The 22,541-nt window shown below is 43.7% G+C and overlaps 1 protein-coding gene across 1 annotated transcript in view; it reads right to left on the bottom strand.

Annotated features, from left to right (window-relative positions):
- Positions 1-406: 406 nt before the first annotated feature.
- SDR16C5 (short chain dehydrogenase/reductase family 16C member 5) overlaps positions 407-22,541 on the bottom strand; it is a 32,753-nt gene continuing 10,618 nt past the window's right edge. Inside the window, exons 3-7 of the mRNA XM_074943082.1 lie at positions 21,270-21,401; positions 8,853-8,952; positions 6,627-6,771; positions 1,169-1,291; positions 407-536 (exon numbers count right to left, since the gene is read on the bottom strand). Of these exons, the coding sequence (XP_074799183.1) occupies positions 407-536; positions 1,169-1,291; positions 6,627-6,771; positions 8,853-8,952; positions 21,270-21,401 (630 nt within the window). The remainder of the gene's footprint in view (positions 537-1,168; positions 1,292-6,626; positions 6,772-8,852; positions 8,953-21,269; positions 21,402-22,541) is intronic.

Genomic DNA, 22,541 nt, shown 5'->3' with positions numbered 1-22,541 from the left:
CCGATTATTGTCCTGGAGGAACTACCTTTAACAAGATGAGATTAGGTCAATCTCTCCATGTCCATTAAATCTCACAATCTCTTAGCTGTGAGAGTCCATAGAGGTAACAGCTACGTTAATTTGTGACCTCGATACCCATTACCCATGGTACTGAGACAGATCACTACATTAACTTTTATTTGCTTTAATGAATTACGTACATATGTTGAGTGGAGAATATGCCTGTACTGATGGAAAGAAGAGAGAACAGTTGAGAATAAAAAATACTGATTAACAGACAGCTGTCAGAACAAGTATGACATCTTTAAACACCTAAAGTATCATATAGAAGAGAATTGATCTAAGGAAGAAATAAACCTGAAGAAATAACCCATTATGTCCATTAACTGTTACACATGAATTTTGATTAGCTGGTATCTGACATCTTCAGAGCAGTGTGGTTTTGGTTCCTTCTCTTCCGGTCTCTGACACCGTCCAGATTGTTGAAAATACCAGCATACTCTACAGCAAGGAGTAGCACTTTCTTAGGTACAAAGCTGAGGAGACAAACAGCATTTCTAGTTAGTCTTGATGGTATTTTTTAACTATCCACCCACTAATTCTAACTAACAAGGAAATAATAAATTAATACTACATATAAACATAAAATCAAATATCTGTCAGGGATGGTCTAGGTATACTTGGTCCTGCCTCAGCATGGGTGGATAGTATAGATGACCTCTTGAGGTCCCTTCCAGCCCTATGTTTCCACGATATAATACTTTACATCTCCAACATTAGTCTTCACACCACATTTAACAATCCAAGTTTACAGATGAGGAAACAGAAGAGAGAGATTAAGCCATTTGACCAAGAGCACAGAGCTAGTCAGAAGCAATTTTAGAACTTGGGAGTTCCTGAGTTATGGCCCCAAGTGCCTTCCTGCAGATCACACTGTCTTATAACTTGTGAAAATCCTTGAAATAACTTTTACTTGTGTATACATTTATCTGAGAAGCGTGTTGGAGGCAGTAGTTGAAACCACCCTTTCTTCATAGTTCTGTAGGTAACTAGTCTGAAAATTGATAGCCCAGCATCATATCTTATTGCACATTTTTACTAGCTTTGCATTCTGTTTAGCTACCAGGTATTTGGTGGTGGGGGGAGGGGAAAGAAGTCCCATTCTTACTTTTTCAAAGAAGAAAGGCAATTGGTCAGAGGCATGAACACATAAAACTTCTCCTCTCGAATTGCATCCACGATCTTCCTGCCTGCATACTCTACATCCAAAATAGGAAGTAAAAGTGGCCTCCTGGTAAAATAGAACATGTAGTTATTACAAAACTGTAAAACTTTACTCCTGGAATCACTTACTTCAAAACTGATAATCTCCCTTCTTCCTCCCACTTCAAATGGAAAGTTTTGCTTCTTGCAAAAAAGTAAAGATCCTCCATTCTTAGGCCAGGTTTTCACTTAACATTTTTGACCTAGTTACGAAAGATTCACACCCCTGAGCAACATAGGTAAGCTGGCCTAACCCCCAGTGTAGATGATGCTATATGGACCTTCCATAGGTCTTGCATTGACCTAGTTACTGCTTCTCAGAGAGGTGGATTAACTAGTGATGGAAAACTCCTCTCCATTGCTGTAGGAAGCACCTACGCTAAGGAGCTAAAGCCGCACGCCTGCAGCGCCATAGCTGTGCTGCTGTAGCACCTGTAGTGCAGATGTAGCTTTAGAGTCCCCCTGTAAGTAAAATAATTAGTAAAAACTGTTGATAACTGTGAAATTTTACCTAATAAATAGCATTCATACAGGGCTGGATATATCATACTGGATATGAGTCAGCAGTGTGCCCTTGTTGCCAAGAAGGCCAATGGCATTTTGGGCTGTATAAGTAGGGGCGTTGCCAGCAGATCGAGGGACGTGATCGTTCCCCTCTATTCGACACTGGTGAGGCCTCATCTGGAGTACTGTGTCCAGTTTTGGGCCCCACACTACAAGAAGGATGTGGATAAATTGGAGAGAGTCCAGCGAAGGGCAACAAAAATGATTAGGGGTCTGGAACACATGACTTATGAGGAGAGGCTGAGGGAACTGGGATTGTTTAGTCTACGGAAGAGAAGAATGAGGAGGGATTTGATAGCTGCTTTCAACTACCTGAGAGGTGGTTCCAGAGAGGATGGTTCTAGACTATTCTCAGTGGTAGAAGAGGACAGGACAAGGAGTAATGGTCTCAAGTTGCAGTGGGGGAGGTTTAGGTTGGATATTAGGAAAAACTTTTTCACTAGGAGGGTGGTGAAACACTGGAATGCGTTACCTAGGGAGGTGGTAGAATCTCCTTCCTTGGAAGTTTTTAAGGTCAGGCTTGACAAAGCCCTGGCTGGGATGATTTGATTGGGGACTGGTCCTGCTTTGAGCAGGGGGTTGGACTAGATGACCTCCTGAGTCCCTTCCAACCCTGATATTCTATGATTCTATGATTCTAGGGCCCGTGCTGGAGCCCACTGAAGTCAATGGGAGTCTTACCCATCGTTTACATGTTAAATGTTTACCAAATAATGCTCTTTTGTGGCTAAGTTGTCAGATCTCTGTATGTGCAAATGCACCCATAAACTCTGGGCAACTGTGTGAGCAATTTATGCACTCACATGCACACAAAGAGGTGACAAAGTTTGGCCCTACATGAGACTGGTTGCCTTTTATGATCTGATTTTCATTTGGTCTTATCTAAGTACTATCTGTAGCATAACTTCCTCAGCACCTCATCTGCCAACAACGCTTCTTGCCTGCCTGAGTGAGGGCAGTTTGTAATGCCAGCAGGTGTCCACTACAGGCTGATTCAAGAGGAAAATTTTATTTCAAGTAGGCCACTGAATTGATGTGGGTCACTTTGAGATGGAATCTGAAATAGTGACCTATAAGGCAAGGCTCCCTATCTTGCTACCAAATACAAGCTAGTCATCCGTGTCTGAGTGCACACAGTGCATGGAGTCCACACACAGGATTACAGGGTTTGTGAATTGTACCTACCCCATAGTGTCTGGTATTATTAGACTATGTCTGCATTATGGATCGTATGCCAGCATAGCTATGTCGGCATAGCCCTCTAGCATAGACACAGCCAACACCGAGAGAAGGAGTTTTTCAGTCAGTGTAGGAACACCACCTCCGTAAACAATAGTAGCTACATTGACAGAAGCACTCTGCTGTTGACATAGCTGCATCTACTCTGGTGGTTTTGTTGGCCTAGCTGTGTCAGTCCAGAGTGTATTTTTTCCCCCCACAGCTGTGACTGATGTAGCTACGCTGATATAGTTTAAGTGTAGACCAAGCCTTAGGCACATACATAATTATATCTATCTATTGCATATACCATACATTCGGACCTGTACATTTTTCATTTGTTCCAGTGGATGATTTCAAGTTATCTGCTTCATCAGAGGCAGGGACTAAACCCTGCTGAGCCGTCACTCTTGCAAATATGATGGGGAAGCTCCCCACCTAGGCTCTTGCTGGAATGTTTGTGTGTCTGACATGGCAGGGCTTTCCCCTAGTTTCCAAGCATACACTGCCATGCCCAGTCTCCTTGAAGTAGGTATATTGTCCAAACGTAAGCAAGTAAAAGAAACAAAAACAAGTCAATCCGCTCACCTTATGCCCTATGGTTTCATGGGCTCCCCTCCCAGGGTCTTTGGTAATCCTCCTCCTTGCAGCTTCCCAGTCCCAGCCAGCTCCCTTCTCAGCCACTCCTTGTTCACTAGCTTTGCTCTCAGCCAGCTCTTCTATTCTTCTGGAACAGCAGCTCAGCTCCAGGGCATCCTTTCTGGGCAGCTGGCCGCTACCACAGGAGTTAGCTTCACTCCACTGTGGTTCCTCTCTCCTAGTTACTCCCCCTCCTCCTGTCCTCTGACAGGCCTTTAGATGCCCACGTGTAGCCGCACCCCTTTTTTTTGGCTTTACTGGCCACAGTTGCTCTGACACAGGGAAGCTGGACCAACTTAGCCTGCAGGGGTCAGTTACCCAGTGACAGCATCCTTCTTTACTCTGGGGGCTGGGGAGAGAGCCCTGGAGGGGACACTGGGCAGAGCCCCAGACCTGCCAAGTACTACTTCAGCTGCTTAGGTCTGCATGCAGACAGCACACTGAACTGTCAGAATGGTTACTGACTGATGAGCAGAGCCATTGTAGTAGTGCACAGAAAAACCAAGAACAATTGCATTGCTTGAAGCTGCTAGACCAGTGCTTTTGTCTACATTGGCACTGCAATGGTGCAGTGCCATTAGGGTGGATGACATAGTTGTCAGTCTTGCTCAGAGGAAGAACAATCACAATGATAGTGTGAGCACCTGTGCACCATTGGTAGCGATTGTATGTGGCCATATGATGTGTTACAGGTGGCTGGGGGGCTGGAAAAGTGATTGCAAGGCCAATATTCTCTAGTGTAGGAACATCATAAACCAGTACATGTTTAGACTTCAGTGACCATTACAGATGTTTTAAGGGGTGAGTCAAATAAATTTGACTAAGTTCTGTGTTTCGCCTTCCAGAGAAGCAGCACTAAGGCATAGCTCAGGAGGACGGGAGGCAAAGCTGGCTTTAAACCACCTGTGTATTTCTCACATTTTGAGCTGCTCTGAGGGCTGGAATGCCCTCTGATGTAAATTAGAACAGCTCCAGGGCTGCTCTGACTTATGGCAGTCTTCCCAGAGCCATCTATGGGTTACTCCATATCCTAGAACAGACTCAGCTTCCCCTCCTATATGCAACATTCCCCCTTCGTCTTCCTGCATACTCCTATATAAGCTTGGGCATGAGTTCAGGCACTAAGGCTTTGTTTATGCTAAAGAGCCTATGCCAGCATAACCCGCTAGTGTAGACACAACGTACATTGACAGGAATTTTTCTGTCAGCATTGGAAAACTTCCTCCCTGAACGTCATTAGCTCTGTCAACAGAAGCACTCTTCTGTTGGCATAGCTGTGTTTACACTGTGGGTTTTATTGGCAGAGCTACGTTGCCAGTGTGAAAAAGACACCTCTCACTAACATGGCTAGGCCAGTACCAGTTTTAAGTGTAGACCGAGGTTTAGTGTTCTGCATTTCTCAGGCAGATGCAAAAGTGAAATAAGCTGAAATGAACTAAGGCCACTTTGCTTCTTAATTAGAGCATCCACATAGGGCTATAATTCACTTTAACTAATGCACTTTAAATTCAGCTTAACTTCTTGTGTAGACAAGCCTTCGGTTATCAACACACTATCATGCCTAATTTTCACCTGCTGAAAGAAGTGTCCAGTTCAGGCATTATCCAAAGCCAGTTTAAGTCACTGGGCTTTGGTTCATGCACTTAGTGCTGCACCTCGATGTCCCTCTTCTTTACAGGTAAGTCAGCTGGACCACATACATGCTGAAGAAATGCATTTCTGAGTAAGAGTCCACAGCCAGTAAGACTTTTGTGCCGTCTGTGCTCGTGTCAGTTACTGGTCATGTGTGCTTAAGTGGATTCATTATTCATGGCTTTGTGCACTTATAAGCCATACAAATGGTATTAAAAAACAAAGCCAACTTTAAAATGGCTGGAGGCTGAAAAAATGATTTCTACTGTTTACTAATTATATTTTCATACACGCTGTGACAGACTTACAATTTCCTGCAATGTCCTGAATGAATTTCATTGAATTAAGTTAAATCATATTGAATTACGTTAATACCTTTGGGGTCCATTATATTAAAAATGCAGTTGTGTATGTGTTATTGTAGCATTGTATGTATTTCCATAGGAAGAGTAAATAGGAGAACAGCATGGGCTGATAAGGCAAATGCACTCAGGCTATAACATTTTCAGAGAAGCCACTCCCCTTGAGAGGCTCACATATACTAGTTCAAAATGGATTATCCAGGGACCAACAGACAAAGAAAAGGTTTTTGGATAAATAACTTGGTTTTCAACTGGCTCGGGGCCTTCTTCCTGAGCCAACAACTTGACAGAACCTCTGGTCCACGAAGGCCCCCAATCTTTAGGGGGGGGGTTGGAAGGACTGGGCAAACTGAGGCCCCATAAAACTGTGCTTGTTCTGAACTCAAGCTGTGGTGAACTTGTGATCACAAAGGAAACCTCTGGATGTGGTGTTGAAGGACTGCTGCTGCCAGAGCCCATGTTGGGATTGGGGAGCAGGGGGAATTATTTGGTAAGCTTATTAGCATGCGTCTAGGTTCTCTATTGATTTTAATGTGTTTTCTCTGTAGTGTTTTTATCTTAAGAATAAAGTAGGCGTGCACAGGAAGTGTTGTGTGGTACCTTATTACTGTAGCAATTATACCTGTTAACTGTCTCTGAAGAGAAAGCAAACAGGTGTCCTCGGGCAACTTGTCTGTGCTGGGAATAACAGAGTGAAGGCAGAGAACTGTGCTGCTTGGAAATACCTTGGTCAGAAGAGAGAGCTATGTGGATCTCCACACAAGAAATACAACATCTGGGGAGCTAGAAGCATGAGAGCGGGTGCCCTTGGCTGGACCACTGAGGGAGAATTAGACCACTGAGAGGGCAGTTGCCCTGAATGGTGACAAATGCTAGATCTAAAGCCAACCATTTTTAGTATTCCACATGCAATTGCTTAATATGCAAAATATAAGAAGTTTTACTTACGAGACACGAATACCCGTGGATAATTCTGTATTTACGAAAGAAGGACAGACGATGGTGGTTTTAATGCCTTTCTTTCCTGCAGCCTGCAACTCAAAAGCTAATGACTCCAGAAAGCCAATTATTGCAAATTTACTTGCACTATAATCTGTAAAGAGAAGAAAAAAGGAATATTCAAAACACATCATTAGCATCATAGCAAGTGTTACTGCCTGAATTTAAATTTTTAGAATAAAATACTTAAACTTTGATAATAATGAGTTATGTTACGCTACTTTCTATTTTGTCAAAGGGCCCAATTGTGCAACCCTTACTCATGTTGGTGAGCATTTATTGATGTGAGTTCAATGGAACTATTCATACAAGAAAGAGCTCACTAGCATGAGCAAAGTTTTCACAACTGGATGATTAGTTTTTCACAGCATAAGACTTATAATCTGACAACATACTCTGACAAGAGTCGCTGAGATGTTGAAACATTTCAGTTTGTTACTGGAGCTCAGGTACAGCACTGGTATGCATGGAAAGAGCATCCTGGATATTTACATGCAAATAACAGACCAAACATCCTATTAGTTTCAGAACACCTGGATCCAGTACTACCCCAAGAAGCTTACACTGGAACAGAAACTATTTCCTTTGCTAAACTCTAAAGGCACTACCTTCTCAATGCTGCCTTTAAAAAAGAGGATTCCCTTCAGACTCTTCATCCAAAAAACCACACTTTTTCTCTTCCAAGTTCTCATTATTGTATTCTTCCCCTAGCTCACCCATTACTCCCTCAGAATCTCCTTTGGTGTCTCTTCATCCTCAATTCTTTCATGTCCAATTCCTTCTCTTCCCTGGATATATCCTCAGCAAACTCATCTGCTCCCAAGACTCCCATTATCATTAACCTCTGGTAGCAAGAACTCTCAAATCTAACTAACTCTTGTCCAGTCTTGTGGCTCTAGTTGTCTTAGACATCTTCTCTTGGATGTCCTTCTGCATGTCAAACTTGATCTTTCCAAAACTGAAATTCTCATCTTTCCTACTAATCCCTCCCCATGTCATCTTCCTCCATTACCAATGGCAGCTCCATCATCCTTCTATTGCCCAGGCTTGCAATGTGGATGTCATTAAGGTTCCACAAACATCCTTAATACAGGCTTTTCCTAACTTTTGGTGTTTGTCTTTTTAACTTTAACAACATTCTTTTAACAAGTTTTTTTTAATGAATAAAAAGGAGAATTATTATATTATACACAAGTGTAATATTCCTTTCCCTCCACTTGTGCTAGAAGACTAACTTTAATAAATGACAGCGGGTGTAGTCTTATTCTTTGAAATAGTGTGTTACATGTGCAGGAGTAGCCCCATTTTATAGACAGAAAGATTCTGCCAAATCTAACTACTCAGATATGCTGACAGGAAGTGTAATTAAGTGGCTGAGAGTTAGGACTGTCATGTTAAAGACATGATTACATTCTCAGATTCTCAATGGAGTATGTGGTCTTGCCTAATAGAAGTTGGGAAGAATACAGAATTATTAACACCAATCAATAGAAGAAGCAAGACATGCTCCTAATATCCTGGCTGCTAGCACAATGGTATTTTGAGAGGAAATATGAGAAGCTGGATGATCCATTTTGTCTGTGTGGAATGCAGAAGTGAGAGGTTGGGAAGCATCCAACATGTGGATGGTCTGTTCAGAAATTTTAATAGCAAGCTCTACTGAGAAAAACACAAAAGGAAAATGGAGAATTTTAACAGCTTATAACTCATTGAATCAGAATGGATTTTCATGGGGATCATAAAAGGCACCTGTATGACACCAGGACCATCCCCCTACTAAAGTTCTAGTTGCAAACCATGGAGGCAACAGAGCTCTTTGCAAAATGTCAGAAAAAATGATAATGGGAAATATTAGGCAATGTTCCTGAAGGGATCACTGCTGTGTCCCCTGTGATAATTGAATTATCTGTTTGCTATGGTGCATATTGCTCTTTCCAGTCCGTGACGCCTGCAGGGGGCTTGTCTATGCGAAACAGGTATAATCATCATAGTTCTCTCCTTCAGTCTGCTCATAATTTTTACAAATACTTGCAGGTTTTTCATGACTTTATACTATCTTTGCATAATAGATTAAGACAACGTTCCTTTAAAAAGCTGGATGAGATTTCAGAAGTAAAATGGTTAACTCTGAGTATACATTTACATTAATTCAGAATAGCTCTACAGCACACTAACCTGTCAGTTTATTGGCACCAATAAGTCCAGTTCCACTTGAGATACTAACCAAGTGTCCACGGTTACAGGCAATCATAGCTGGAAGGAAGGCTTTGCAAGTCTATGGAACACATAAGAAACCACACAATTAGGTATCAGTTAAAATTAGTTCATTCTATAATTAGGTTTTACAACTTCAATTACTTTTCAAAGCTTCATTTTTGAAACTAGGAGATATAAGGACTTTTCAAGGAGTAAGCTTTCCCCTAAAATCATGGAGATTTGTCAGTGCAGAGATTATTCTTATTTCATCCGCTTAGTGTTTCCTTCTGGTTTGACTTTGCAAGACTCACTGAGTGTTTTAAATTAGGTTTCTCCAGTCATAGTGATCCACTAGGGGGAGCTAGAAGCCAACTTGTCAGGCAGACGGAGGCAAAAGGATGGTAATTGCAGGCAGAGAAGGCCTGTTAGCCATGCGGCAATTCTCAAAAAGGGCCATATTTTTGGAGTTTAATGTATCTACCCTAAACAGCCCCACATTACACATCATTTGAAAACTTATTTTATGTACTATGGCAAGACACCTTTCACTTCAGCTGGCTTGGTGTTTCTCCCTCTGGCTGTGGGGACCTGGTGTAAATCAGTGCCACTCTGGCAGGTTTTTAATTCCTCACTTTGTTTTTTTTTTTCAGTATTTACAAGGTGGACTTCAGGGTAGGCCAGAGGAGCTCTCCTGAGCAAAACAAAAAACCAAATTTACAATGCAAAAAGAAATACCTTTCCCTGCCCCCTCTCCGTGGCATTGCCTTACTACGCTGACTTCTCGTTGATAGTTCTTCCCCAAACAGAAGTTAACCCTTTCACCTATGGGGAGGGGAGCAGTCTTCTACCCAGGAGAAGCCTTGCCTCCCTGCTGCAACTAGTCCTCCTGCAGCTTGCTTCTCATCCCTCCCTCACACTAGAAGAGGTTTTTTTTAAGGATCACCAGAGGCCCTTAATTGGTTCAGGCATCTCTAGCTAAGCTAAGAACTTCTTTTCAGATCAGAGGGAAAAGGGCCTTCACCATTCTAGGGCTGATATATCTGCCTTCCATCCTCTCTCGTGCAGGCGAGCCATGCTCGCCTTATTGCCGAAGAAGCGGGACCTCCGTGACTTACGGAATTGGTGTCCTGTCTCGCTCCTCAGCACGGACTACAAAGTCGTAGCCAAAGCCATCTCCCTGCAGCTGGGGTCCGTGCTGGCGGACGTGATCCACCCAGACCAGACCTACACCGACCCGGGCTGTACCATCTTTGATAACCTCTATCTGGTCCGGGATCTTCTGGAGCTTGCGTGTAGGGATGGTCTGTCGTTCGCCCTCCTGTCCTTAGATCAGGAGAATGCGTTTCACAGGGTGGATCATGGATATCTCCTGGGCACTCTGTGAGCGTTAGGCTTTGGACCCTGGTTTGTGGACGTTCTCCAGGTGCTGTATGCCTCCGCGGAGTGTCTGGTCAGGCTCAACTGGACCCTGACCGAGCCGGTCAGCTTTGGGCACGGAGTACGGCAGGGGTGCCCCCTCTCTGGCCAGCTGTATGCTCTGGTGATCGAGCCCTTCCTTTGTCTCCTCTGTCGGAGACTGACGGGGTTGGTGCTGTGAGAGCCGGAGCTGTGGCTGGTCCTGTCAGCGTACGCCGACGACGTGCTCCTCATGGTCCAAGACCCGGGCGACTTGGTGCGGGTGGAGACTTGCCAGGGCGTCTACTCAGCAGCTTCCTCCGCCTGGGTCAAGTGGGTCAAGAGCTCTGGCCTGGTGGTTGGGGACAGGTGGCAGGCGAGCTCCTTCCCACCCGTGCTTCAGGCCATCTGGTGGAGCGCGGGTCCTCTGCTCTATCTTGGCACTTACCTTTCTGCCACGCATCCGGCCAGCCGCTGGAGAACTGGCATGGTTTACAAGGCAGGGTGACAGAGCGGCTCTGGAAATGGACAGGACTACTCCGGTGCCTCTCCCTTCGAGGGAGGGCACTGGTGCTCAATCAGTTGGTCCTGTCCATGCTCTGGCACTGGCTCAACACCCTGGCCCCGCATTTCCTGGCCAACCACTGGACGGCGATTCTGGAGTTCTTTTGGCCAGGAGTGCACTGGGTCTCTGTAGAGGTCCTCCACCTGCCCCTGGAGGAGGGAGGGCAGGGCCTGAAGTGCCTACGCACTCAGGTCCATGTCTTCTGCCTCCAGGCCCTGCAGAGGCTCCTTTATGGGGCAGGCAGTCCGGCATGGAGAGTGCTGGTGCACGCCTTCCTGCGCTGCTTCTGAGGGCTCTGATACGACTGACAGCTCCTTTATCTCCATCCTCTCTTGACTGCTGTTCTTCTACCACGACCTGCTCTGGACCTGGAAACTGTTCTCGGTGACCAGGTCCATGGCGGCCACCGAGGGGGCAGATCTCCTGGCGGAGCCCCTGCTACACAACTCCCAGCTCCCTGTGCAGGTGGCGGAGTCCCCCTCGGTGCACCAGAGGTTGGTCCTGGCAGAAGTCACCAGAGTCGGAGACCTCCTGGACCACAACCGGGGAGACTGGCTGGATCCCCTGATGCTTGCTCGGCACATGGGGCTCTCCAGACCTCATACTCCCGGGTGCATACTTCAGGAGGTGAGGGACGCTTTACCGCCTGCTGCTCGGGTTTACCTCAACTGGGTTCTGCGAGAGGGCACGCACCACCCACCCTCCACCCCGGGCCCTCTGGACCTTTTCATCAGGCCCCTGCCCCATGGACCCAACTGGCCCCTCTGTTCCTTCAACATGAGCTGGCTGCATGATTTGAGGCAGGTTCTTTTCCAGACCACACCAAGGAAACATCTATACATGCTCGCACTCCACACCCTTCACTTCGTCACCCTTGCGTCCCACCCCGACACAAAGTGGCGGGACTTCCTGCCACCTCTCGAAGGTGAGGAGCCCTGGTGGGTCAGCCTATATTCCACCCTGGTTCCGAAGCCTGCCGGGGATATCAGTTGGCGGCTCCTTCATGGGGCCGTGAACACAGGCGTGTACTTGGTGTGGTTTACCCCTGTCCTGGACACCTGTCCCTTCTGCGGCATGAGGGAGACCCTGGCGCACGTTTACTTGGAGTGCGCCAGGTTGCAGCCCCTATTCCGGCTCCTCAAAAATATTTTGTTACGTTTCTGGTTGCACTTTTCTCCTCACCTCCTTATCTATGCACTCCCTATCCGTGGCCCCACAAAGCCACGGGACCTCCTGGTCAGCCTCCTCCTAGCCCTGGCTAAAATGGCCATCTATAAAACCAGAGAGAGAAGGTTGGTCGATGGGGTGTCTTATGACTGTGGGGCCTACTTCCGATCCTCTGTTCTTTCATGCGTCTGGGCAGAGTTCCTCTGGGTGGCGTCTGCTGGCTCCCTTCATGCCTTTGAGGAGCAGTGGGTGCTGTGCGAGGTTCTCTGCTCGGTGTCCCCGTCCGGTTCCCTTCGTTTGACCCTTTGACCTAACTCCTGTCCCTGTTTTTTCATTAGTTGTCCCTCAGAATCATTTGGTTTCCAGGTCCTGTGGAACTTCCCCTTAGGCTGGGGGGAGGTCCTTTAGCAGTGGGCGGGCTTCCGACCGCCCATCTCCTGGATCCCAATAGGACCACTCTTTTATAGCTGTGAGGTCTGACTTTGCCACAGTACGTTTAGATGAGGTATGATCTGAAGCTGTTAGTGGTGCCGTAAGCCTGCAGGCCAGGTGAAACAATGATACCCAGAATGAGAAAGTGTCATTTTTTTGCACTGTTCCAGAAACACTGCAACATGACTACTGTTTAAGTTAATTTCAACACCTTACTGTGGTGTTTATTGGTCAACCCTACTAAATGACAATTTAATAAAAGACTTTTATTGGTTTTGCATGGGCAAATTTTTTTTTTCAGAAGTGATGAAGCTGTTTAGCATGTGGCAAAAATGGTGAATATCAACACTTTACAATTTGCAAACATGAAATACTTTGACAATTAAGAATATGTGACGTGAAAACATCTCACCAGTGATTATAAAGCTTCTATCCAGTATTTTTGATTAAAATTTGCTGGCCAGGTCATTCTCACATTGAAGATATTGTACCAGTATCAGTAGACTGTGTGTCCATAGCCTGCACTGCATAATGGATAGATAGAAATGTACGCAAATTCCTAATGCTTCACCATTAGTAAGCTTTTGTACATACAGCGTAGCTCCTAGTCTGCCTCGTAGAAGGTTTTAATTTGTAATGGTCTATGTATGTAGTACTAGCCTTTGAAATATTCTAGAAACTAGCCTTTTAATTGACTTATGCATAGGTCAGTATTAGAGATGACAATACATAGCTTCATATTATGAATATACAAAAACTATGAGAGAAAGAAGTGGCATAACAAAAGTAGTGAAAAGAAAGTCCACCAACAAGTCCTTGCTCTGCATTGAAGAGGGGTGAAGAGCATGTTACAGCTTTACCACCTGTCACGGGGTAACTCACCACACTGTCACCTCCTGCTGGGCGTTTCAGGAATTAGCTCAGTCCCAGCGGGTGCATCCTCGGGTGGTGGTGGCTCTCCCATCCTTGCATCCATCTACAGACCCGTTCTCTCCTTTCTCTCAGCGTCTGCTTCGTGGCACAGCCCTCTGGCCATGTCTCCATCCGGTTTCCCCCCCTTCCGGGGGCCTCCTCTAATAATAGTCAAGCTGCTCCTCGCAGCGGCTTGGCAGTCCACCGCTGGGCTGCTCCTTCATCATCTAGTGGGGAGGCCCTGGCCAAGGAACCCTGCAAACAGCAGCTTCCTGCTGCCTCTTCCTTCCAGCTCACTGTCTCTATTCCCTGGACCATTTCCCCATAGCCCCAGTTCCTTCTGCTCCTGCCTCTGGCTCCAGTTCCTTTGCCCTTTTCCCAGGGTCTCAAGCCTATAAGTCCTGGCAGCCTGCCAGGAGCCCTCTAGGAAGCCAGTTGTCTCCCTAGAGCTCCCTGCAGCAGACTCCCTCACTCTGGGCTGCAGCTTCCTTTCATATGGGCCAGCTGGGCCCTGATTGGCTAGTCCAGCTGTCGCCCTTACTGTCCGCAGTCGCCATCCTAATTAGCTGTTTCCCCTGCAGCCACTCCTTTGGCTGCCTTGCACTCAGCCTCCCTAGGCTGGTTTTAACCCTCCCAGGGCCAGTGCAGGGCAGGCACTCCATCACACCACCATATCCACAACAATATGACAAACCCATTTGACCCTGAATCACATCCAGAGGCCCTTATCAACATACCTAGTGGAGTATATGTAACATCAGATGTATACGACTTTACTGAAAACAGCAGATGTTGGTGAAGAACAAATGGAGAGATTTGTGAGAGGGGCACTTGATTCTGATGGGACATGCTGCTTCTTTAGCCCAGTCAAGAAATCTGGCATCAAAACATTTTCTGACATGACCAAGAAAACCAAATTTAAGTCTGGCAAGGGAAGGACAATCACAGCAACTATCAGTCCAGAAATTTTCTGCAGAGCCCTGTCCTTAGCAAGATGCAGAGATGATATTTCAATGGCAACTGTTCTTAGTCCCTCAATGGGACCTGTGCCTACGACCCTCTTGCATGCTGATGGACCACTGAGAATAACATACAAAACTGAATTAGGACATCAGCTGAAAGCTCAGGCTGAAAAAATCCATGACCTAAGATCATGCAACAGAGAAACTACAGTGTACAGAGATGCTATGGCTGTCATACAAAATGATGGCAAATGATGACAAATTCCACACATGTGATGAACTGGCTGCTGAGTACTTGAGGCAGATCCTAAAAGGATTTGACAAAGCCAGTTCTGCAATCAAAGTCTGACCAATATGACAACAGTAACCCTGCGAAAATTGCAGAAAAACAGCACCAGGCAGGATCTAAGGTTGGCTGCAAGAAATATCAGGCGATTGGTGGATGCCCTGTACATCCATGGAAAAAGTTTCCAAACATGGCATCCAACAAGCAGTCACTTGTAAAATTCCTCTGTGAATGTATGGTTCAAAATGCAGCTGAGAGTGTAGAGACATATACAACACAAACACTCCTTCTTGCTGGCGGCTTTTCCAATGGTGAAGTAGCAAAGTAGAGGTATCAAAGAAGCCCCAAGGTTTGTACGGTACTCAAGAGGAAGCGGACACAAGGATGCTCTTCATGCTGTATGTGTTAATACAGCTTTTGGATCTCTTAGGGTCAAAGGAACCATAGTAATGATGTCACCTGATACAGATGTTTTGGACCTTTCTGTTCACTACTTTCCAAAAATGGAACACATGGATAATATGTGGATTGAAACAGGCACCATTACCAGCACATCGGACAAATGTAACTTCATACCTGCGCATGCAGTTTGTGATGCACACACTCCTGACTTCTGCAACATACTTCCTGCTTTACATGCATTAACAGGAGGTGACTGTGTCATCCCTAACTGGTATTGTGGGGGGGGGGGCGGAATCTGTGTTTAATGTTGTGAAAACAAAGGAAGCTGACTTCTTCAGAGATCATGCCAAATATGGAGAGTGTAATGGACAATTTCTTCATTAAAGAACTTGGTAGCAGTGCTATATGATTGGAGTGAGAAAGGACAGAAGACTCACAGAGACCTGAATTGCTTGCACCTCAATCTAGCCATCAAAAAAGGACAAGTCACAGGCCAAACTCCTCACCATTTGAGGACAGTTTTGAAGAGCATCTCAAAAGAGCATCTTGGCAAAATAAAGATTTGGATGTCTTCACACATAGGTAAACAGAATATCAGATCGACATTGCAACATGGATGGAAAAATGTGGATGATCAACTACTTTCTGTATTCTTCATGGGCTCAAAGGCACCTGAGCTTCTACAGGACCTTATTTGTGCCTGTACCAGTAGGGTTTGGTGCACAAGCAACTGTGTCTGTAGTCAGAAAATCTTGCTTGCACAGAACTGTATACTTGCCAAGGCAATGAAAACTGTGGTAACCCACATATTCTTGACAGATATCATGATGATTGATGACTAGAAATGTCAAATTATATCTGTACAAAGCTAACAGAAATGAATGCAAATATTTCAAACTGGTCAATTTACTGCGTTTATGGTGTCATTGTGTATCCTTGTTGCTATGGTACCAGCACCACTTGACTGAGCCACATCATACTTCATATTTAAGTAGACATAATAAGCTTTTAAATTATGTACAATGTGGATGTGTGTAGATAGGATACATTAAGTTGACCAAATCGGTGGTGCCTGCCACTCACCTATATGAGGTTTTAATTTTCCTACCCATGAAGAGCTCAGTCGCAGCAACCTTCTGAGTAAAAGCTTTTAAGTGTAATAAAGCTATTTTCCATTTTGCCCTTAAATATCAATCAAATAGAGGAACCTGGTAGTCACAGATGATTTTCCACAATCACTAATAGATTCAGTTATGCTCTGGCCTGTTTCATTTCTCTATTTTCCAGCAGGTGGAGACAAAGCAGAACACTTTGCATGACTGCTCTCTAGAACTTTGAAACATGAAGGTTGGCTTCCAACACAGGAAGATGCAGGTTGGATTACCTATTACCAAAATAAAAAGTGCTCTGTCAGAGCAAGCATGCCAAAGTTAAATAGGTACAGAGTGCTTTGAAACTTGCAATTACTAATTATTACTCATTCTTCTTTGTAAAGTAAGCACTCTTTGACAAATCCTCTCCTTCAGCTTCTCCAGGGCCATGAAGGTCAGTGACAGCTGCAGAATCAGTGTGGACCCTCTGCATATATTGGGAGAAATAGTAGTATAGGATCCAGCACAGAACATCCACAAGTCCTACATGCTGGGGAGCTGTGCTCTGTTGAGGCTTATTGCAGTCCAGCACAAAGGGGTGGAGGAAAAGAGGCACAGAGTAAGGAGTTTGCATGGTCTGAGGAGGAGGCAACCCTTGATGGTCTCATAGAATCTGTAAAGTAATCTCTGCTTCTTCTATTACTCAGGCTTTGTGCAGTGACCAGGATTTTTCCCTGTGGAAGAAAATCTTGTGAATATTAATCTGCCAAATCCCAGTGCCCCAATTGGCCAAATTCTCCAGGTATTTTCTTCCCCACCTGGTACCTGCAGAATCATTCTGAGAAGGAATTGTTTGCAATAAGGCTCTGTAGAGAACTGGATCTTTCATTACTGGAAACCAAGCACTGAAGGTGGATAAGTGAGTGTTTTGCTTTGTTTCTACAGGCAGAAGAATGCTGTGAGATGAGAGAGTTCTCTACTGAAAACAATATTAGCACATCTGTGAAGTTGCTTGGTGTCTCTTTCCTTTCTATATGCACATAGAGCCACCACAATTACCTTCTCTATCAAAGGCATTCATTGTCCACATTATTTCAGCTACTGCTGTCACAACATTTTATCTCTGGAGGGCTAAAAGCTTGGAACTATAGAGCATGCTTTCCCCCAGTGGCAGCTTCTTGCTGAGCTGGAAGTGTAAATTCCACCTTGAGACATACCCATGCTAGCTCTCATTGAGCCAGTGTGCTAAAAATAGAGTGTAGCCATGGTGGTGTGAGACGTGGGAGGGGAGAGCTGCCTGGAGCACGTTTAGCATCTCAGACAGGTACATGCGTGAGTCTGCTTGACCATCCTGCTCCTCACACCACCACAGCTATACTCTATTTTTAGGATGCTAGCTTCATCAGAGCTAGCAAGGGTATGTCTCCTCGAGCTGGAATTTACACCTTCCAGCTCTAATGCAGACAAAGTCATAATTATCATTGGCCTAGAATGAGAGAAAACTCTTGGATGGGAAGTGCAAATGGCTTCAGTTCTAGTGAACTCAGAAGTAAAGTTACTGATAGTACTATCGACCTCATTCATTCCCAGAGGGCTCAGTTAGGGTGTGGATCAGGGCAGGAATGGGTTGCTGTAGGAGCTGTTACACCAATTCTAAGCCATTGGAGGATCCCCTGTGCTGGGGTGATTGGCTTGTGGCCCCAAAGCCACCATAGCAATATATTTTGTGTAGGTTTTCACATTACAATGTGTCTCCAATGTAAGGGAAGATCTGAGCCTGTGTCTTCTAAAGGTGTTTTCTAATTTTAAGGAGGCAGGGATGCACTGGGAATAAGATAGTTAATTAAATCTTACTTGCAAGTGAATTAAATATAGAGAACGGGAAGTTAGAGAAGTAATGGAAAAATAGGAATTGTGTATTATTACTTTATTATTAATCACTTTTATTACAATAGCACCTACAGGTCCCAGTCAAGACCAAGGCCCATTGTGCTAGGTACTGTTCAAACTCATAGTGAGAGACAGTCCCTGCCCAAAGAACTTGGGACTAGATTTTCAGAGGTATTTAGGTGTCTAAAGGTGCAAATAGATGACTACTGGAATTTTCAAAAGTGGCTAAGTGCCCACTAGGAGCATATGTAACTTGCTTAGCTATTTTGGAAAATTTCACTAGGCACTTATTGTTCCTAAAATCTTTGAAAATCTGTCTCTTACAATCTAAATAGGTAAGATACAAAAGCAAGGGGGAAATGAAGTATTACTATCCCTATTTTATTATTGGGAACTGATGTATAAAGAAGTTAAGTAACTTCCCATTATAGGGAAAATAGGGTATTATTTTAAGTAATTAAAATATAGGAGGGGCTCAGGAATAACATTTAATTATTTTTACCTCTATATAGGTTACTCTGGATTGAAGCTGTGAGAAAAAAAACAAACAGTTTGGTGCACCTTTTATAAATTTATTAAAAGACTAAGCAAGCAGTTATAGAACAAATATGAATTTAAGCAACGTATGTCACAAGCTAATTTAAGTTAAAGTTTTCCTAACTTAACTTACTATGGTATAATGCAACAGTCAAATTAAGGGTATAATTAAAACATAATCAGTAATTCAATGGTTCAATTTATCTGCTTTGCCAGTGAACAAGTTAAGGAAAACAATTCTGTTAAGATTTAGCAGGAAGGTTAATGGGAGAAGCTATTCCCTTTTATTTAAACCCTTTGCAAAGTGTCCGTTAAAGGCAGAGGCTATTTCTTGCCTTGATTTTGAGGAAGTACAGCTCTTAAAATTATTTTTTAGTGCCTTCTCTCTCTGGTTGCTTTCTCCTGCTTAGCTTCGTGTTCACAGAAATCACATCAAGCATCTGTTCATTTACTCTATTTCCTCTCCCCACTTGAACACAATACCTGCATTTTTCTGGCAGTCATACACAGATATAGAAAGTTTTCTAGAGACCCATACTTAAACCAGTGTCATTCTAAAACTGCCATGACCCAGGATCTCCTTATGTTTAGATAACACTTAGGGGTTTAGTGTCTACTTTGAGGGGCAGTTGCGACACACATGTGCGTGTGTGCGTGCACGCGCGCGCACACACACACACACGCACTAATGGGCATTGGAGCGATTTGAGTGTCCTTGAATTGCTCTACAGAAGGATTTTCATACCTTCTTCTCGAAGTCTTTAGCTCATAAGAGTGGTCTTAGTTTGGAACTATGTAACCTGGAGTTCTTTTGCATGTGGTGAGGAAAGTTTGGTCTCATATTTCTTAGCTGTAGATTTCAGGCTTGGCTTAGCTGGCGGTCAGAGTCTTTCACCTCTTCTTCTTTGGATGTCTGGTCCAGGGAACAAAGCATGATACAACTTTGGGTGTTGTGTTGATGTGAGAGAGCCTCTCCCTTCTTTCTGCATGGTTAGCATCTTTTGGATCAGTGACTCCTCTACTCAGCCCTAGGGACACTCTTGTCCAATTAGGGGTTCCAGCATGTCGGCTATAGTTCATTGTGCATCAGTGACTTGGCACCTTGATCTTGAAGTCATCTAGAAGACGCCAGTTCGGTATGTATGTGTCTTGCACCAATTTGTTGATAATCGCAAAGAGATATTCTCGAAAACAAGATGCAAGAAGGTGCCATGTGATAAGGAACTGGTAGGCAAACTTCTGCTTATGACCAAGACATGTGTCCTATTTGTTTAAATATAATTAATAGCTATTCAGCATTCACACATCCACTCATTCCCACACATCTTTGTGACCATGAATTAATTATGACAGGGGGAATGTAACTCTGAGAAGTGGGGCAGATCCTAGGGCAAGTGAATGACTGTACCCTAATAACCTGTTGCCTACAAGACAGAACGCTGCTTCAAACATCTCTTAGTAATGCTAACTTTCATTAAGCATTGAACATTAAACTATCATTAAATATTTCACACAGGACATCTGTAAAAGAGCCAGGAATTTAACCCAGACTGCCCGAAGTCTCAGTCCAGTGTCTTAGCCCAAGCTCACAGTTCACAGTTAAGCCACTTATGTTTTCAGTCTTTTTTTTTAAAAAATGGGATGACTACAGCTACAAGACTGTATGGGGTCAATTGTGGCTAATGATTTCCTGTCCAACAAAAGTCAAGTCACTTCAGGCTAACTTGTTCAATTCTGTTTCATTATGTGTGCCTCAGTTTTTGGGTGCTCAGCTTGACACACCTATGGCCTGATTCTGGAAAACTCAGAAACTCCAGCTGAAGTCAATGGAAATTGTGAGCGCTCAGCAACTCAGAAGATCAGGCATTAGGGGTCAGATTTTCAAAACAGATCAGCTCCCATTCAAACACCAAAATAAGTGGCCAGATTTTAAAAAAATCACTCAGCACAATGGATAACAATCCAGCCATAAATGTCACAGTGGGAATTACTGGCTGCTGAGCTGTTTTGCAAGTCATGTCCAGAGTTCTAAAAATATGCACCAGAGTTAGACGACACTTTTCAAAAGCTGACACTTTACCACTTTGTGCCTTTCTCTGACTTCACAAATCTCTAAAATGGGACAATTCTCTATTAACCATTGAAAAGTGCTTTCAGACCCTAAGAATAAAGGATCTGTACAAATACTGGCTGTTGAGGACAGATGGTACCAGAAAAAAAATACCCCAGAATTTTATTTGAAATCTATGGAAAGCAAAGGAAAAATACCAGTTACAGATGTGCAGTCCTGCATATTGGTGTAGGAAGTGTAGTTTAAATATATAACGGCTTGTGTTTTATGAAAGGTGAGAATAGGAAAAGAGACCAAAAAAAAAAAAATAGAATTCTATCATCACTAACTGCAGTCACAGCTATTATAGAGAGATTCTGTTTCTTGACTTAGCAATACAAAGCCTTTAGATGTACACCAAAGAGCACTGTCAGATTTTGCTTTTAACGTCAGTGCACATAATTTTTTGTGAGGACAGTTTGGGTGCCTGCTCCTAGTCAATTCATACCTCATAGAGGAGCAGAGCTTGCAAACTAGTACTTTTTCAGCCTGGCATTTGTCACAAGTTGAACCAAAACCAAATATTGCTCCATTTCTAAAGGGAATTTCTGAATACTAGACAACCTAAGTTGAACACATTTTGCTCACTTCTGAAGAAGTTGGGTGCTAGCGCACTTTCACAGTTATCCATGGAAAAAATATATTACCCAGAACTGGGCCATGATGTTCACCCTTATAGTTTTCTCCATATCAGCATCTGGAAGGTCAAGAAACGTCTTCACATTTGCTATGCCTGCATCATTGATTAGGATATTAACATCCCCAACTTCTTTTCTAACCTGAAAGGAAAGAAGGGAAAACCAAGCTATTATATGATATTCATGCTTTATGTTTATAAAAACATATAGTGATCTGTTCTATGTACTTCCTGAATATTTGCCATTATTATTTATTACCAATACTGTGGAAGCAGACCACATTTGATAGGTGTTTTACAAACACGGAGAAAGACAGTCCCTTGTCTTGAAGAGTTTACACTCTCAGAGGATTACTGTCAGATTCACACATGACTTTTCAATTAGTGTACATGCCTAGAAAGGAGTTAATGGAATTGAGGATATTTTATCAACCAACTTCTAACACTTGAGTATGAAAAAACTCTTCAAGGAACAGATTTCTGCCTGTAGTTTAAGGGTGTGATTTCTAAAGTGTTGCACACTAACTGGCCCATGTAAACCCTGCTGGTGAGAACTAAGCACTACGTTAATGTGCAGTAGGGAATGTATAATTTGTTTCAGCAGGGTCTACATGGGCCAGTTAGTGCATAACATGTTAGTACACTTTAGAAACTACACCCCTTTAGCACACATTGTTGCACATGTAGACAAGCCCTAAGTCTGTGCTTTTAAGAATAATCCATACTCATAGGAACACAGAATATTCAAGGTGCTTGATCCCGTAATGTTTAGCTGGTAGAGTGAATGTGTTGGAAATTTCATATGGACCTGGAATAATTTCAGTATATTAGTTTACCTGGTAATGTGTACTATGTGCATATGATTATTCTTATATTCCATTTTAAAAAACAACAACAAAACAAAACATCGTTACTAGCATTGGATGAAATTTTTCAGATGAGTAGTTTATTCATAAAAAAATGCAGTTTTGGGTGGACCCAAACTATTTTCAAATTTGCGTCAAGTTCACCAAATAGTTTCAACTGAGCTGAAAGAGTCTCAATGTTTTGATAATGTTGAAACAAAATGTTTAGTTTTGACCTGAAAAAAATGCTTTTGATTTTTCGGCATTTTGACAAAAGCAAAGCATGGACAAATTAGCTAGAAAAGGAGGTGCTTCCCTTATAAGCTTTAGCCTAGCAGTTAGGCCACTCACCTAGGATGTGGGAAATCTGGCTGCAATTCCACACCCTGCGTGATGTGTTGAAGGGATCTGCACTTGGGTCTCCCACATTGCATAAT

The sequence above is a fragment of the Natator depressus genome, chromosome 2 (genome assembly GCF_965152275.1).
Source record: "Natator depressus isolate rNatDep1 chromosome 2, rNatDep2.hap1, whole genome shotgun sequence".
Taxonomy (NCBI): Eukaryota; Metazoa; Chordata; order Testudines; family Cheloniidae; genus Natator; species Natator depressus.
Note: the sequence above shows the minus strand (reverse complement) of the source record. Positions and strands in the feature narration are given on the sequence as shown.